This window comes from Metopolophium dirhodum, chromosome 3 (assembly GCF_019925205.1).
Source record: "Metopolophium dirhodum isolate CAU chromosome 3, ASM1992520v1, whole genome shotgun sequence".
Lineage (NCBI taxonomy): Eukaryota > Metazoa > Arthropoda > Insecta > Hemiptera > Aphididae > Metopolophium > Metopolophium dirhodum.
Genome location: NC_083562.1, coordinates 6,640,964 through 6,659,385, shown reverse-complemented (window position 1 = coordinate 6,659,385; position 18,422 = coordinate 6,640,964). Strand labels below are relative to the sequence as shown.

General features: G+C 25.9%; 2 protein-coding genes across 3 annotated transcripts; one reads left to right on the top strand and one right to left on the bottom strand.

The window, feature by feature from the left end:
* Positions 1–142: 142 nt before the first annotated feature.
* LOC132940880 (protein vav) lies at positions 143–12,141 on the top strand. Of its 2 annotated transcripts, none has more exons than XM_061008680.1 (18): positions 143–522; positions 1,523–1,698; positions 1,767–1,832; positions 2,134–2,275; positions 4,341–4,514; positions 4,572–4,775; positions 5,196–5,315; positions 5,387–5,503; positions 5,602–5,717; positions 5,868–5,916; positions 7,224–7,426; positions 9,341–9,458; positions 9,532–9,690; positions 10,262–10,317; positions 11,013–11,144; positions 11,225–11,374; positions 11,452–11,620; positions 11,700–12,141. In XM_061008680.1, the coding sequence occupies exons 1-18, from the start codon at positions 313–315 to the stop codon at positions 11,763–11,765; spliced, it is 2,427 nt and encodes an 808-aa protein (XP_060864663.1). In that variant the 5' UTR covers positions 143–312; the 3' UTR covers positions 11,766–12,141. The 2 variants fall into 2 exon arrangements, with proteins under 2 accessions (XP_060864663.1, XP_060864662.1); XM_061008679.1 differs by having other exon boundaries at positions 7,209–7,426.
* Positions 11,634–17,660, bottom strand: LOC132940882 (torsin-1A-like). The gene is made up of 6 exons (XM_061008682.1): positions 16,723–17,660; positions 15,886–16,157; positions 13,603–13,748; positions 13,182–13,330; positions 12,652–12,796; positions 11,634–11,871 (listed from the first exon to the last, which is right to left on the bottom strand). Exons 1-6 carry the CDS (start codon positions 16,910–16,912, stop codon positions 11,757–11,759), a joined length of 1,017 nt encoding a protein of 338 aa, XP_060864665.1. The 5' UTR covers positions 16,913–17,660; the 3' UTR covers positions 11,634–11,756.
* Between the last annotated feature and the right edge of the window lie 762 nt (positions 17,661–18,422).

The following is an 18,422-nucleotide window of genomic DNA, read 5'->3' as shown; positions in this document are numbered from 1 at the left end:
AGTGTTTATTGATTTTATTTTATTTTCTATGGGCTGTTCGCGTATTCAGCTGTTAGCTACACTGTTAAACATGTATTTATTCGTTATCAGCAGGAAGTTATGTATCATTTCTTTCATGGTATCATTGTATTATTGTAATATGCATGATACATCAAATCAAAATAAACATTCAACAAGTTGATTGTTGTCGTTAATCTAAAATCGTGTTGACATTCCTTTAATCCTTTCGTTTTTTACTTTTACTTTTCCAACCAATTTCTAGTTTTATTATGACCATTTATTTATTTGCAACTGTATCTTATTGATGTTGTCATGGCAAACGGTGGTTGGCGTGAATGCACGAATTGGCTAACAAGGTGTGGCGCGATCAGATCTGATCATAAAGTCAATTGGCCAGAATCTACAATCGACGATTTAGCACATACACTTAGGGATGGAGTAATTTTATGCAATCTTTTAAACATTCTAGAGCCAGGATGTCTTGGAACAAAAGACATAAATCAAAAACCACAAATGGCTCAAGTAATGTTTTATAAGTTTCATTATACATTGAAAACTTAATCAAATTTATTTATTAAATTAAACATACATACCCCACGTTTATAAATTGATATTATGGTTGATCTAGAAGTTTTAAACACTGACTAATACACCAATTTGTCACGAATAAACTTATATAAATAGAGTTAAAAATCGAAAATTAATTAAAACTTAATTTTCTTTATTTGTACTGTTAAATTACACCACTTTACTTATTTATGTAAATTGTATAGTTAAATAATTAATTTAAAAACAAATTAAATATATTTATCATTTTTATATGACTGTTATTTATAATTAGGTATATTATATTAAGTACCTATTCATTATTTCAAAAACCATTAACATTTTTAGGTTCTATATAAATTCCTATATTCTACCATAATAGGTAACACTTTTTTTTAGTCATTCACTACCCGTAGTAATTTTCATTTATTATTTAACCAAAAACTTGATTTAAGATTATACAGAATGATTTACCAAGTATGCTCACTTTTTCGTTTAATAATAAATATATTCAAATTCTCATTTTTATTATTTTTAGATAAGAATTTTAAAAATCAAAATTTGAACAAATTAATTATTAAAGATAAAATAATCTAATTATCTTATTGCCCGATTGGGCGCGAGTTAATTAAAATAAAATTAGGGGAAGCATTTCATTTGTGAATCAACCTGTGTATGACTCGAGTACTATAATATAATTAATTTTTGTAGCAAAATAAGTTGATTTATTTTCCTAGATTCATATTAAAGTATTTAACCTATATATTATAAATTATAAGCTAATTGTGCTCTGCATAAATATGTTTTTGCAATATATTTTATTGCAAAAAATATTCATTGTTCAGTTTTTTAGAAAGTATATACACTATAGCTTAAATATAAATGAAAATTGTTTACATTCATGAACATTTATAGTTTTAACTGTTTTAAGTTTGCAATGCTTTCAATTTATTTATTATTATTTTAATTTTTCTAGTTTTTATGTTTACGCAACATAAAAACATTTCTACAAGTATGTCAAGAAGTTTTTGATGTTAAAGAATATGATATATTTGATCCAATTATATTGTTTGAACTATCTGATTTTTTCAAAGTTATTCGTACTTTATCAATTCTATCACAAACTCCAAAATTACAAAGACTTCATATACCGTACGTATATTGAATTGATTATTATTTTTTAAACGTAAATTTGTTTTAAAAATGTGCTTTGGTTACAGTGGATTTATTGTTACTAAACCAAGAACATTATCACAAGAAGACATATACAGAAACATAAACTCATTGTAATTTAAAATATTTCATATATATTTTAAGTGATGGGTATTGTATTATGAAATATATTTTATTTTATTTGTTATTTGTTCAAAATCAAAATTTAAGTTTAAAAACCATTGTCCATAACTCCTACAATAGCTAATGGCCATAGTTGCCAGGCTCAAGTTAAAAAAAAAAAATATACCATTTATGTAAATGAGTTATTTATCTAAAATGTTTGTTTGTTTATTTTACAAATACCCATTACTATAATTTTAATTACCTAATTAATTATCATTATTTTAAATGCATTTTAAAATTATATTTTAGAGACCTTGTATCTTCAAGAAGTGCTTTATTAGATTCTTTTCATGAAAATGAATACACCAGTTATGATACTCATATTCGAAATGAAGAAATTTATCATGATTTATGTGCAATCGACATTCGAACTTCACTATCTATTTCAGAGGTAAATTGTTTAATAGGTATTATTAGTTATTAGTTTTCTCTATGATAAAAATTCATTTGTATATTTTAATGACTATTTAATAATAATACAACGTCATTCAAGAGTAAGTCACTAAAATTTATAATATGTTAAATTTGAATTCATTGCCTACGAAAATTATTACATTTAAAAATGTCACTGTGTGTATAAAGTATAATAATATACGTTAACAGTTTCAAGTACCCACAAATAATATTTTTAAGGGGGACAGAGTGGCCGATCGGACTATGGCGTAAGTTCGAAACCCGGCCACAGGTGGCACTTCTCTTCGGGCAGTCACGGTGTCTGGAGAGAGTCCGCCATCCCCCAGGATGGCAGATATCTATAGGTGCCCACTAGAAAATAACTAACAAATACACGTGTTAAACCTACAGTACCCTCCCTCACAGTAAAAAACCACCCAATGGCCCAAGTTGCTGTGGGTTAATTAATAAAAAAAAATTTTTTAAGTTTTTTTAGTTTAAAATAACTAAAATTGTTTTTCTTTGATTAAATAACTAATTTCCTCCAAATTTGAACTTAAAATATCTAAAAAAAAGTTTACATATTTGTTATAATATGAACAGAAAAATTGAATTACATTTTCAATCCTTGGCTATACAATTTTTAACCACAGTTGAAAATAGAAGTATTTTTACTGTCCTAATGGTGAAAACAAAAAAAAAACTCATCACTCCATTCAGAATCTAAAAATATTTGTTTTAATTAATATTTAATTGATTATTAATATTAAAATGAAAACGTATTTAATATTTAAAGACTTCAGGCTGTAGCATAACACAATGACAATTTAAATAAGTTAATACTTACAGAGAAGTAACTAAGTAGTTAGATCAAGCACTTCATTTAATGTGAAGGGGACTGTGCTGGGTGGGTAATTCACACCTATATTTTGTACATCTTCTTAAGTTTGATACAAATAAAAAAAAATTTTCAAAATGACAAAATCTGTCATTGAGTTAATCTAGTTTTGTTTTCCAAATACATTTAACACAATTAACCAACTACCAAGAGAAAATTTAAAACATTAATATATATTTAAAATGTATATTTATTTTTCTAAAAAACCACCATTCAGTAGAATCAATATTTCTGATTTCATGGGGCTAACACTAAGATATGCTAGAAACAGTTTCTTTGTTAATTGTTCATAAAAAGCAGGTACAAGAAAGCAATATGAATTTTGAATTTCAAAGTACCAAATTAGATAATTAACTTACCATTTAATTAATGGCTTTTCTAAAATTCTGATCATGGTTTATATTATAGTCATTATAATATTATACACAATTGTTTTTACTAGGTGCGGATCTAGACATTAAAAAAGGGAAGGGCCAGCCGAAAAAGTTTACTTCAAGTATATATAAGCATAGGCTTTAAGTTTAAGTTTTTATAATGAATAATTTTATTCATCATACATGCATATTTTAAAATAATAATAATTAGTTATTCTTAATAACAAACTTTAATAACAAGATTACCTTTTTATTGAATATATTATATAATTGCGTAGGCAAGAGTGAAATATTTTTAAGCACCTAAGGCCTATGGGGGGGAGGAATTCAGCCCCCATGGTCCCCCCTCCTTGTATCCCAGTATACTTATTTGTTTTTATTTATCAAACATAATCATATGTGATTTTTCTCTGATTATTTGTAAGTGTTAATAGGGGAAAAATTGTTTGAGAATATGTTTAAGATAATATGGACATATTCAAAAAAAGAAATAGTTAAGACAATTTAGGAGGAAGTTATAGCAGAGGTAGCTAAAATAAAAGTTGGTTAGAATTATTAAAACTTCTGTAAATACACTTGTAGTGGATATAAATATTATGGGTAGCGAGAAGAGAGTAGTATAGACAAAAATGTAATATTTACAGAATATAATTTATTGCAGAATAAATGCAATAGTGGTTGTTGATTTATAATTATAATTGTATGATCAACTATATGCACTATAGTGTAATCTTTTTAATTAAACTTTACTTAGGTACTTGTATATTTTTATACTTTCATACTTATTTTAGCATCCTGTAGTTCCACAACAAATTATTGAAAAACGAGACTATGTCATTAATGAACTGGTTGAAACTGAAAAAAATTATGTTGATGTATTACAAACACTGTTAAAATGCTTTATAAAACCACTAATAAAAATAATGAAAGAAGATGATTTTTGTACAATATTTCAAGGAATAAAAGTAAGCTTTAATTATCATCACATTTTTATTTGTTTTAATATTTTATAACATGTTTAGGAACTTCATGAAATACATAAGGATTTTCATTTGGATTTAATAAAAGCATGTTCACAGTATAGCTCCTTAAGGCTTTCTGATGTCTTTCTTAATTGGAAGGATAAGTTTCTGGTTTATGCAGATTACTGTGCAAACCTGACAACAGCTCAAGATAGAATACAAGACATTTGCAACCAAAATGAACATATCAATAGAGAAGTTAATGTATGATTAAATATATTTGAATTTATTATTCATATTATGTTGTATTTATATACTTTTTTTCCTCTACTTTTAATAAAACCTAGTAATTTCATGTTTCATCTTCTTCACTTTATGGTACATATAATATTTATTTTAGGTTTTGGGTTATCTCAGTTTTAATTATGATGTTTTTCTTTAGTATTGTATGTTTGATTTATTGTCTAAAGTCCATTTATTAGTTTTATATTTTTTATTGAAAAATTTTATAAATGGGAAATATATTTTACGGTCTTTTTAATGTTTCTAAATTACCTATTATGTTGTAAAATGTTTAGGTATACACCATCTTTTTTTACTACATTCTTATTCAAGTACTAGTTAATTGTTTGTTTAATATAAAAATATCAATTCAAATTTTAAAAATGTAATTATTTTTTTTAGCGTTGCCAAGAAGAAGCTAATAATGGAAAATTTAAATTAAGAGATATCTTGTCTGTACCAATGCAAAGGATACTTAAATACCACTTATTATTAGATAAACTTATACATGATACACCGCAGGTATTATAACCAACATTTATAATATATTATATTTTATCTAAAATATTTATATTTATATGATTGTAAATTAGACACATAAAGATCTTCCAGGATTAGAATGGGCAAAAGAGTGTATGGTAGATATAGCTCAATATATAAATGAAGTTAAGAGAGATAGTGATACTTTGCAAATCATGAATGATGTTCAAGTAATAATTATTAATATTGATTATTGTAAAAAAAGAATAATAATATTATAAAATGTTATGTAATAAATTGTAATAACAATAAAATTATAATTTTTCAGAAAAGTATTGTTGATTGGGATATTGTTGGAATGACTGAATTGAAAAACTATGGTCATTTAATTGCTGATGGTGAATTAAAAATAAAAGCACATAATGATCAGAAATTAAAACCAAGGTATTTTAATTTGTTTAATTGATTTGAAATGTATAATTTTATTTAATATTGGTTTGAGGGTGGAATTGTGCATGTTAGTATAGTACATGTTTGATGTTTAATGATTTTCTTTGCTTGAATGTAAATATTTTATTATTTTAATTTTTGTAGATATGTCTTCATTTTTGACCAAGTCGTGTTGATGTGCAAATCGATTAGAGTAAGTTAAATTTTTAACTTTGATTTATTCATGTATTACTAAGGGTTGATATAGTTGCACCCGGTTTGCGTTGGTAACATGTGATAGTGTGTATTTAGAAGTTACTGGTTATAAATTATAATAGGTATGCTTAAATATAAATCATTATAATAATTGCATTTAAATATATTTTAATATGCACACTTCATATAATTGTATATAATAAAATTCTTAAAAATGAAATTGTTATCTTGATAGTTAATATAAATTGTGTTTGTATTGTTTTTTTTTTTTTGCTATAGATTTCAATAAAAAAAAAATCCCTCATTCAAAAAACTAGAAAATTTAATACGAGCTTACATAGCTGTTAGGTTAGATTGAGCGTAAATCCACTATACTAATGAGTGTTCAAAGTTAAAATATTGACAAATTGCATCGAAATCATAAAAATGTACAAATTATTATGCAGTTAAATGTATTATACCCATACTTAAGATTTGAAAATTTAATACAAGTTTCTGCATAAGTTGTTATTAGAATTAAATGTTTGTTTTTCATACATTTTCTCTACACAATTATATCTTATGAGCATCTGATCTAGATTTTTATGCCATTCCTGGTAGCTGTAACTCAAATCGCGGTTCTCTGCCCGGTCCTCGATAATACGAAAAAAAAAATAGATTTTTATGCCATTATTATATTATTTATAAGTAAAAAAAAATATTTTTTATAAAATTATTTTAGTTTTTTTTTTAACATTCCACTATTATTTAAATTATCATGTTCTATACACAATGAAATGTTCAAAATATTTAGGGTCAATTTATAAGCAATTATAATTGTTGATAAAGATGTTTTAGCTGGTTAAAAAGTTACCCAGTAAGTCCAGCAAAAAATTAACTAAGTTAAGTTAACTTTATTTTCTATTTCAACTTCAAATTTATCTATTTTAATTTTTTTTTTGTTAACTTTTAATTTAAGTTAAGCTTCAGTTATTTTCATTAACTTGCCCACCTTAGGATAGTCACATACAATTACGACCTCTTCTCAATAAAAACAATTTTGTATAAATTAATAATAATAAATGATCGATAGGTAATAAAGGTAATGTATAACTATGTATATGTATATAACTAAATATTTAAGATAAAAATATTAAAATTGCAACATGAATTTTTATATAATTTTGTCTTCAATTATTAATCATTATTTTTGTCTTATAAAAATAATTTGATAAAATATAAAATTTAAAGTCTTAATATAATGAAGTTTGTTTGTTTTTAATGAAGTTTATTTTATTTAAACATATTTAGTTCATTGGTTTCCAGAGTGATCAATATTCTTTTAAGCAATCACTTCTTATATCACAATATCGTCTAGAAGATTATACTAGCCGCAAATTCTTATATAGAGAAAATCGATGGTCCTATCAGTTTCACATGGTTCACAAGTCAGAAAGCACTGTGTATACATTTTATGCAAGATCTGAAGAACAAAAGATGAAATGGATGAAAGCTATTCAAGATGCCATGTAAGAAAACTATACCTACATAATCTATTATAAATATTAAAAAATACTAATGAATATGATTTATTTAATTCAATTTTAATTAATAACTTTCCTTGTATACATATTCTAGAGTAATAATTCTTCTTCTTCTTCTTCTTTTTCTTGGTTTCGGCCTTTAAGACCATACCGCTAAATACAAATCTTGCCATCTGTCCCTATCCTCTGCAGTTTCTCTCCATCTGATTCCTGGATCTATCATTTTTAAGTCCTTTTTAACACAGTCTTCCCACCTCAGTCTGGGTCTTCCTAGAGGTCTTTTACCTATTGGTTTATTCTCTATTACCTGTCTAACTAGGGATCCTTGTTTACGCCAGGCATGGCCCCCCCAACTGAGTCTTCTTTTTGTGATCTCCTTAACTATGTCAGGTCTCTGAAACTGTCTTTTGAGTTCATCATTATGTAACTTTCTCCATTCATTTGTTCCACTGTCAAAGACCGGTCCATAAATTTTTCTTAAAACTTTCCTCTCGAAAACCCCTAGTCTCTGTTCTTCAGCTTTCCTCAATGCCCACGTCTCAGAGCCATACAGGACAATAGGTCGTAATAATGTCATATACATTCTTATTTTTAAATTTTTAGAGAGTGTCCTCGATTTTAGTATTTTTTCTAATCCATAATATCCCTTGTTAGCTAATTGTATTCTTGACGACACCTCAGTCTTAAGTTCATTATCTTGGGTGATAATCGATCCTAGATATTTGAATTGTGATACTTTCTTAAATTTATGTCCTTCTAGCTCAATATGTTGTTCTAGTCTATAATTTCTGTTACTTCGACTGACAACCAAATATTCTGTCTTATCATCATTAATAGTTAAGCCTACTTTCTCCGCGGTCTTTATAAGTTTCTTTCCCAGACTTTTTATCACCTCAATATTATCTCCTAAGAGAGCAATATCGTCTGCGTATGCTATGAGCCCTATTTTTACCTGACCTAGTTCAATTCCTTCCGAGATGTTCATTTCTCGAACTATTTTTTTTCGAGTACCAAGTTAAACAGCACTGGAGATAGTGCATCGCCTTGTCGGAGACCTGTTGTCACTCCCACGGGCTGTGATATTGTGTTTGCTATCTTGACTTTTATATCTGTCTGGCTGATGGTAGCTCCAATGAGGTTCACGATTTTACTTGGAAATCTGAATTCTTTAAGTATATTTACTAGGCTTTCCTTATGAATAGAATCATAAGCTTTTTTAAAGTCCACAAACAATATGTGTACATCCTTGTTATATTCCCAGCTTTTTTGGAGAATCTGCCTTATAACGAAAATCTGATCTGTTGTGGATCTATTGGGCCTAAATCCTCCCTGGTAGTCACCTAGTAAATTCTCTGCTATAGGTCTTACTCTATCCAGTATACAATATGCTAGAACTTTGTACGTTGTATCTAGTAATGCTATACCCCTATAATTACTACACTCTTGTGGATCATTTTTTTTATGAATAGGGCAGATTAATGCGGTGCCCCAGTCTTTAGGAAGTCTTTCTTCATGCCAAACACTCTCTATAATACTATGTATTTTATTTATCGTTAATTCATCTAGGTTTTTTAGCACTTCTCCTTGGATTCCGTCCTCCCCAGGAGTCTTATAGTTTTTTAGCCTGTTGAGTTGTTGTAATATTTCATCTCTGCTTGAAGGCGGGCATTCAGTGTCATTAGGTTCCGTTGGCATCCATGCAAATGTCTTCACTGGGTTTTCACAGTTAAGTAGTCGTCCAAAATAGTGTTTCCATTTTTCAAGTATTTTGTTCTGTTAGGTTAGGTTAATTAATAATTAGTAATCAATATTTTCCAATTTATACACTGAGTTTTCAAAATGTCATGTTAATTGATACGTTTTTATTAATTATTTATAAAAATAAAAACTTTAATTTAGGGATAATATTGAGCCATCAGTATGCAATTTAACAAGTCACAAATTTGTAATGCAAACTTTTGATATACCAACCGTATGTTATCATTGTTCGAAATACTTGAAAGGCTGTATATTTCAGGTAAACTATTATTTAAATCTAATTAGTTTTATTGTTGGTACATTCTATATCTGAGTTTATTTTGTGTTTATAGGGTTACAAATGCGAAGAATGTTTTATTAGTGTTCATAAATCATGCATACCAGAATCTGGGAGGTGTGGTTTAATTAGTCCACAATCTACTACCCTTCAAAACACAATGTTTTCAAATCGATTTCCAGTTGATCATACCAATTTCAATCAACGACACAGAGTATGAATCTATATTGTCTTATATTTTGAACTAAATAAATCTTACTATGTAAATATGATTATTTAGAAAGAAATTTGCATTCACTCACAAAATATAATTAAGCTCAATTATTTCTAGTCACACAACAAATATATAGTAGAACCTCAATTATTGTCTTTTCCGGTTAACCGCAAGGTTTTTTTTAAATTAATCGACTTTTTCAAATAATAATTGTACATGGTATTGCAGTTTATATAAAACACATTTTTCTATTAGCGGTTATACTGATTTGAGGTAGGTTTTGATTTGTTTACATTTTTGAGAATTACAAAGCTTGAGTAGAAAGTGCAACATCTGGTTTAATATAATCTGTAATAGTATTATGTTTATTGTACATTTTTAAACATAATATGAATGTACGTATGTAGTAACTAGTTAATAAACTCATAATAATAAGTTTAAAAATATATTTATTAAATATAAACAAAAAACATTATAAATTAATTTTTATTGATTTTCATTTAAAAAAAAAAATTATTTCTATTTAAAAAAATACAATAACTTGTAAGAAAAAATTTACTTCTTATTTCAGTCACCAGATTGGACAAGAAATTGGTCAGACAATGATACTTTAACAGAACATTTGTGGTGAGTTTTATAAAATATATATTAAAAACTAAATACCCAGTAACCTGTAACTAAAGCAAGACCTTGAAAAATAATTTAAATTTTTAACAAGTTTTAAAAAAAATATTACCAACATCAAAAGCAAAATATATAACTTACTGTGTATGCCGTATGGCTGTAAACTAATCTAACTATAAGTATCATGGACTTCTAAAGTAAAATCAAAATTTCTTCTTTTTAGGATTTTGCAAATATTTTTTATCAGGGTAAGACTGTAGATTTCCATATTCAAAACTATTTGAAAACTACCACTACAAAAAACTAATATAAAATACTTCAGATTAAAAAAATACATTTTGACATTTATTTTGCACAACCATGTGTCCACATTCTGTACTTTTATGATTGTGACTGATTGGATTTAGTTATAAATCCATAATAAGTATACCTATTTATTTAATTGAGAAGAATACTAATTTATGATTTGATTGTATGCATATTTTGACTGCTTACAAGGATACTAAAAAATCAGCTAATTGAAGCCCATGAAAATGTTCTGTAGATTCACTTAATAACAGTCCACAATTGTGGTAGTTTTCTCTAGTGGGGTTTTTACAAACACTATCCTAATTATATTTATAAAAGTGCACAACAAAAATGTATGCCGTAATATTATTAATGAAAATTATAGTTCAATAAATTATTTTATTGTATAGGTTTGTTGGAGAAATGGATAGAGATCGAGCAACAAATCTATTGGAAAGCGAATCTGATGGTACCTATTTAGTGAGAATACGACCTCAAGGACCTACTAGACCAGTAGAAACTGTTTATGCATTAAGTTTAAAGTAAGCTTCTTAACAATTAGTTAAATATCAACTATCAAAATTTAAAATTAATTTAACACAATACATGTATTTATATTTAGATCCAATAACCAAGTAAAGCATATGAAAATATGTGAGAGATTAGAAGATGGAATTAGCAGTTTTTATCTATCAGAAAAACGGTTCTTTCCCAATCTAGTTGAATTAGTTAATTTTTATGAACGAAATAGTTTGAGTGAAAATTTTACTGGGTGTGTACACTTAACATAATTTAAAAATATAAAAATAATACATTCATAATAATTATATTTAATTATTAATTTTACAGGTTGGACATCAAACTGAAATGGCCATTTTGTCGAATACTTGCTATAGCCAAGTATAATTTTTCTCCTACTGAATCAAACCAGTTACCATTAAAAGAAGGATGCACATTGAAAATTTTGAGCAAAGAAGGGGATCAAAAAGGATGGTGGAAAGGACAAATTGGAGATAAAGTAATTGACTTAATTATATTAAACATTTTTAATGATTATAAAACATTACAAAAATATATATTTTAATACTTATTTTCAGATTGGTTTTTTTCCAAAAGTTTATGTACAAGAACACTCACAGTGTACATTAAAAATTTCAAATTAAATTTGATTCTAATTCAGTTGTAACCAATGCTTTGATCCTTTTACAACCAGAAGAAGAAAATAACTTTTGAGGCTCGGGACCAAATGTAATTATCTGCAATATTTCGCTAAAAAAAAAAGTGAATGATATTATTAAGTACATTTTACAAATAATCAATGCCATACATGGTTATTTATTTTTAACTGTAATAAGTCTCAAAAATGTGTCATTATACATTTTAATAATTTCCCATAAATTTGATCAATTGAAAATTCATTGATATTTAAGTTAATTAAGATAGTGAACAATATTTTATTTTATGTGCTATATTAAGAAATATATTTAATTAAATATTTATAATTTTGTAAAGTTAAAATATATATTAAAATTGTGTCTATTATTTACGTTTCAACATACCAAACATTTATATATAATATATTTTTTTACTTTTTTAGTCATACTGTAAAAAACTGTGTCATTACTTACTGTTAAGCATTTTTAATTTAAATATAGCATACATTTGTTAAGAAATTTTTATATTAATACTGCTATATAATAAAAACATATTGTTAATACATAACAAGTATATTAAATAAATTGTATTTATTACATAATTACTATTGAAAGCAAATAGGAGGTAGTAACCAATAATTTTCCCTTTAATATATTAATAGACATTTAACATATTATGTTTATATTTTTCACTGTCATAGCTTATGCCCTATTTGTGTTTATTTTTACATTTAAGATAATGTTCTAAAAATAATTTGAAATAACTCAAATTTTAAAGATAGAAAAAAAATCTTCATTGAGCCATCACAGTAAGTATGCATATATTATCATAGTGACCTCATCCATTTCAGAAATACTCTGTATATATAAGTATATTCAGTGGTTATTTTATTACCTTTTTGTTTCAGAATCCAAATGTTTTTTAAGATTTTTCAACTCTGCCTCGATACATTGTTGCACATGAACTTTTTCGAGTGGTAAAAATGGAACATAATGATCAATAATATGGGAATCTATTATTGCACTTTTCTTCAACCCTCCTATTAAAATTAATACATCATCACATTTTATAATTTAAAAATTTATTTAAAAAATGACCTCTACAACATTTAAAAAATTAATTTTATTTCAAATAAATAGTTATAACTTTTACATTTAAATTACATAAAATATAAATATTTGCATGTGTTTTTTGTCTAATCAATGATTTAGCTTAACAGTTTAATTTCAAACTGAAAAAAACTTTTAATTATGTCTTTTGACAAGACAACTATTATACATATTAAATACCAACAAACCATTGTTAGCACATAATTGGAACACCATAAATTCATATTTGTATTACTTGAAATATATCAACTTTAAATTTAACTATATTATATTGAGTTATAACTAATGTTAATAATGATAAATATAAGTTTTTACCTTCTTCATTGAAAGCAGATTTTAGTAAAATGGTATCAAAATCTTGAACTTTCATCCTTTCTCTTGAAACTCCACTAACCCAGAGTTCTAAGTACTTTTTTATAATAGAATCACTGGCTGTATTAGTTAAAAATATAAAAATTGAATTCCTGTAATGTTAATAAAACAGTTTTTTTTTTAAATTAAAATTCAATCATTCAACTTTGATGTTCATATATTAATACATTTAAGCAATCCAATTCTATTGTCTTTTTAACTAAAAATATAACCCCCTTTCATATGAATAATGATTTTCTTATAGATTTCACATGGCTCAAAATTTATAGTGACAGAAACTTCAAGCAAAATATTAATTTTTTTAATTTATAAAATAGCTAGACAATAGCATCAGACCCTATAAAACAACTAACTTATAAATTACCTAGAATCCACGGATACATCATTATTTTCAAGAATAGGTATTAGTATGTCTAATATACCCATAGGTATATAATGGATTTCATCAAAAACAAATAAATTTGTATCACATGATTTTATAGCGGATTTCACATCAGAATAAAGTTTTTCCTGAAATATTAATGAATATTAAGTATAAAAATTTGAGTATTCAGTAAGAGTGAAACAATTAAATTTCATTAAAATTTAAACTTTTGACTTTCATATATGTTGAAAGTATTTAACACTTAAACTTGACTTCTTAACTTTTTGAATTGCTGTAAGAACAATGCAAAATTGATTAATTTTTCAATTTTATAAAAACTAAAAAATATAAAATTTTAAATATCTTTGAATAGCTCAAAAACAACCAAAATATTTTGAAAACTAATATGTCAAGTACTAATTTGGCTTTCTATAGATATTCATTTTTAATTTACAACGAAAAAAATGGACCTAATTGATTTTGTCAAAAATGTATGAAAAAGTTCCCATTTACCACCAAAAACCTAACTCAAAGTTTAAAATTAAATCTTCTTTACTACACCTTAGTAGGACATGAGATACTAAAAAAATGTATAATAATAGAATCAATACATTCACTGTTTTGTTCTGAATTAAAATGGAATATATAATTATGTATTACTGTTAAATGTATAATATAACTTACAGTGTCGGTCTGGCCCAACCGCCTATTCGGGTGCCCTTGGATATTTTTATATATTGAGGGCCCTAGCCAACTGGGAAAGAAATAAAAAATTAAGTTCACTTGCGATTTTCACGAATTTCTTAATATAATATTGATCAATATAATATTATATCCACCATGAACTGCTAAACACAAGTCAATTGTATACACCCATTGTAGCATGATCTTAATTTTAAAAACAAAATTATATAATTAAAATAATGAGCAAGTTATTCACAGCAACACGTTAAATTTGTCACAAAAATCATTGTCCTATAACATTGATTTGTATTGTTATTAGTGGATATATTTAACAATATAAAAAAAAAATAAACAAATATTATGTTCAATTTCAACGAGTAGTAGTGCGTATTCAACAAATTTTAAAATTATTTTTTAACCAAAATAAGTGTTTTCTGGAAAAATTTTTTTCGACCTTGGTAAAAGGAAGGCTATTAGTCATAAAGATAATACATAAAAAAAAACTTTACTAAAATATCTGCATTGTATATCAAATTAGAGCTTTCCAATTAATAAACATATTGTAGTAGGAATAGGTGCAAATATCTATATATTTTTTACCAAAATAATTGTCAAACTCTGAAATTATATTTTATGAAGGCTGTTGCGATGTACATATAGTCTATACATTATTTTATTTATATTAACTTAAATAAATTTAACACAATCCTATCTATCAAGAGGATGTGACACCCACATGTGTTGTCTCCGTCTTACAAGTGCATAACATAGCAAATTGTACGCTCAGCAAAACACGTGTAAAATTAGAGTAAATTAACCTCTTATAAAATCTAAAGGTAAGATTATTATCTAGACAACCTCATGGGTTTTTTATAACATTTTAATTTTTAAGTTAAGTTAAGCTAGTTATGAGTACTTTAAGATCTATAAACAATTTACAATTTTAAATTCTAATAGCTCGCTTAAAAATTAAAATATAATCAAAAGCCCGTGAGGTTGTCTAGATAATAATCCTACCTTTAGATTTTATAAGATGTCAATTCACTCTAATTTTTAAACTAATTGAGCTACAAGTGTTCTGCTTTGCGTAGAATTTGCTATGTTACGCACTTGTAAGACGGAGACAACACACGGGTATCACGTCCTCTTAATTATAATACCATATTTATAAGATTTGATTCTTGTATTGTTATTTATGAATTTTTGACATCAATATTGTACACAGAAAATAAAAATTACCTAGGTAAAAAACATTTTAGTTTCTGAGCGTAGCGATGTATTGATTTTACAATGATGTTTTTTAAAGGGGCCCATTGAAAATTATTGTGCTTAGGGCCCGATCAATAGCCAGACTGACACTGATAACTTATAATGTAGAAGATAATAACAATGTAACTGAAATTAATTACAGTACTCTTCAAAGTATTCACAAAAAAATCAAATGTTAAAATACAAAGATAATATTAAATTATAGTGAGAAGATCAAAATATTTAAATTTGATACAGAAATAAAGATCATTTTCTACATTTTGTAATTTTTATAAGAGATGGGATTATTAATTAAAACAAATTTTTTATTAAAACAACCTCCCTACTTACCTTATAATCGTTTATTTTTGATTGCAAAGGAAATTTAGATCGTCCATGAATAACATAATATCGTAATTCTTTTACTTTGTTCGATTTGAACATATGTTTAGCAATTAAATCTGATAAAAAATTTTTACCAGAACCAGTAGAACCATGGAAACTCATTACTAATGGTTTTTTGTTCTTACTGCTACGATGCAAATTACCTGCCAAAGCAGATACTACAATTTTTGATGCAATATGTTGCCCAAAAAAACTTTTTTTCATGTCGTGCTCTAAATCTATAAAAGGAATAATGAAAAACTATAGTATAGACATAAATGTAGAAAGTTAATACTAAATATACATAATAAATAAATAAAAGAATAATAATTTGTGATACATTTTTAGTATTTAAAGCAAAAGATATTGGTAGGTATATTAATTCTACTGAGATGTCATAAGATTAAACATAAATGAAATGATAAATGTTAATAATTTACATTATGCTTGCAATACTATATAATACTTTTATTGAATTATAATTATAATACTAAGTTACAACAAACCACGGACTACGACAACTGCATGGGTTTATTATGCAGTAAAATTTAAATCATCAATCAGAAGTTGAATATCTATGTGTAGTATTACAATTTAGTCAAATTGAACTATCTTAACAGTTATGTAATAAACTTTGTAGTTATGTTATATAGAATATTAAGAAACTACACATTTTTATAATACTTTAAAAGCTTATAAAATATTTTGATGTAAGAAGGAAAAAAATAAAATACATACAGGTTAAGTAGTTATTTATTTTTAGTTACAAGATAAGACACTGTTTAATATTTTAACTGAACTTACCTTTAATTTCAAATGTTTTAGGACATCCACCAAAATAAGGGAGTATATAGTTTGAATTTAAAAAGTATCCTGACACAAAAGCTCCTACAACAAAAGTTCCTGTGATTGGATCTATTAATCCATATACAGTTGTAGATTTAAAAAAAAATAAACTTAAGAAATAAAATAAAAAATATTTTCCACATAACATGGTACACAAATTTGTATTTTAAATTATATTGACTATAAACAAAATACTTGTTAGCTGTTGAAAAAAAAATATGTTATCAAACATTAAACTAAATAATTTAAATTCTAATAATTATTACAAAAATCATAAAGTATTAGTGTTAAATAAATAATTAGAACTTTGAACTTAATAAATAGTAGGCACTTAATATTGATAAATTGTGTACAACAACTGTAGTCTATACTAAAATAAGTAATAACTATTAACTAATAAGTTACGTTCAATTTTGAACAGTTGGGTAACAATAAAGTCCTGTAAAGTTAGCAACCGACACGGACTAATCTAGTTCGTCACTTCATCCGTACATTTAGCACTTATCAATTTTGATAAGGTAGGTAATCGGCCAGTGAGCAATCTACTTAGGACGTGTGACGAACAATTTACGCGTGCAATGACCGAGAGGATGCGCTGTTAGGTGTTTTCACGATCCGCAAGCGAACGGCGTAAGTCGCGCCTACTACTCGCAATTCGCAACCGGCCGACGGCGGCGACGAGTGCTCGTTCGAGAGCGCCGTTTATTTATCTATGAACGTTCGTCCGGTACTATTCGTATCATTATAAAATTCATTATACGCAAATGCCGACGTAATATTTTCAATACCCTCGCGTACCTATGAACTACCGATTATAAATTAAGATACTGCTTACCTAAATTTATGTCCCAATATGTAGATCGTAGAAACTGTATTATAACATAGCTTGATTAGTAGTTATTGGATTATTACTTATTTAAATATAATACTTATAGTAAAATCTAATAAATGGTAAATAAAATAAATACAGCGCAATTAAATTAATATTAATTTTCCGTGTTTTATCTTTTACGTTCAACTGTTAATGTTATATTAAAATATGATGATAAGTAATTACAAATATATTTTTAATTAATAATATGTTGGTAGTAGGTATACCTATACGGCTATACCTAATATAGTAAAATAATAATTATAATATACTCGTAATGATAATAATAACACTCTAAAATCTTTAATTATCATTCTGTAATTTTTGAAGAGATCGGGTACACTCACTGCCAAAAAATAACTAATTTAAAATGTAGGTATAGTTGTACAATATAATGTTAACAAATTGTAACATACATTTAGCAAAAAATTATTTATATAAGTAACTGTTTGTTTAAAATTACTATACAAACTACTATAGAAGTATTACACAATTCAATGAATTACAGTTTATGAAATGTATAAAATCAATCAATAGATTTAGTAAATGACCTATATTATTTATCACTATATTTTTATTTAAAAAAATAAATTATAATCATATTACCTACATTAATATAATAAAAGGGTAACGAGCAACAATTTCTTCTTATTTAACCATGAAAAATATTAATATAAGTTCAACAAATATAATAGAATTTATAATTTTATTTTAGATTCTGATTTTAGTTTTTTGTGTCTGTCATCACCTTTTAGGACAGTAAAAATGCTTAGATTTTCTTCAACGG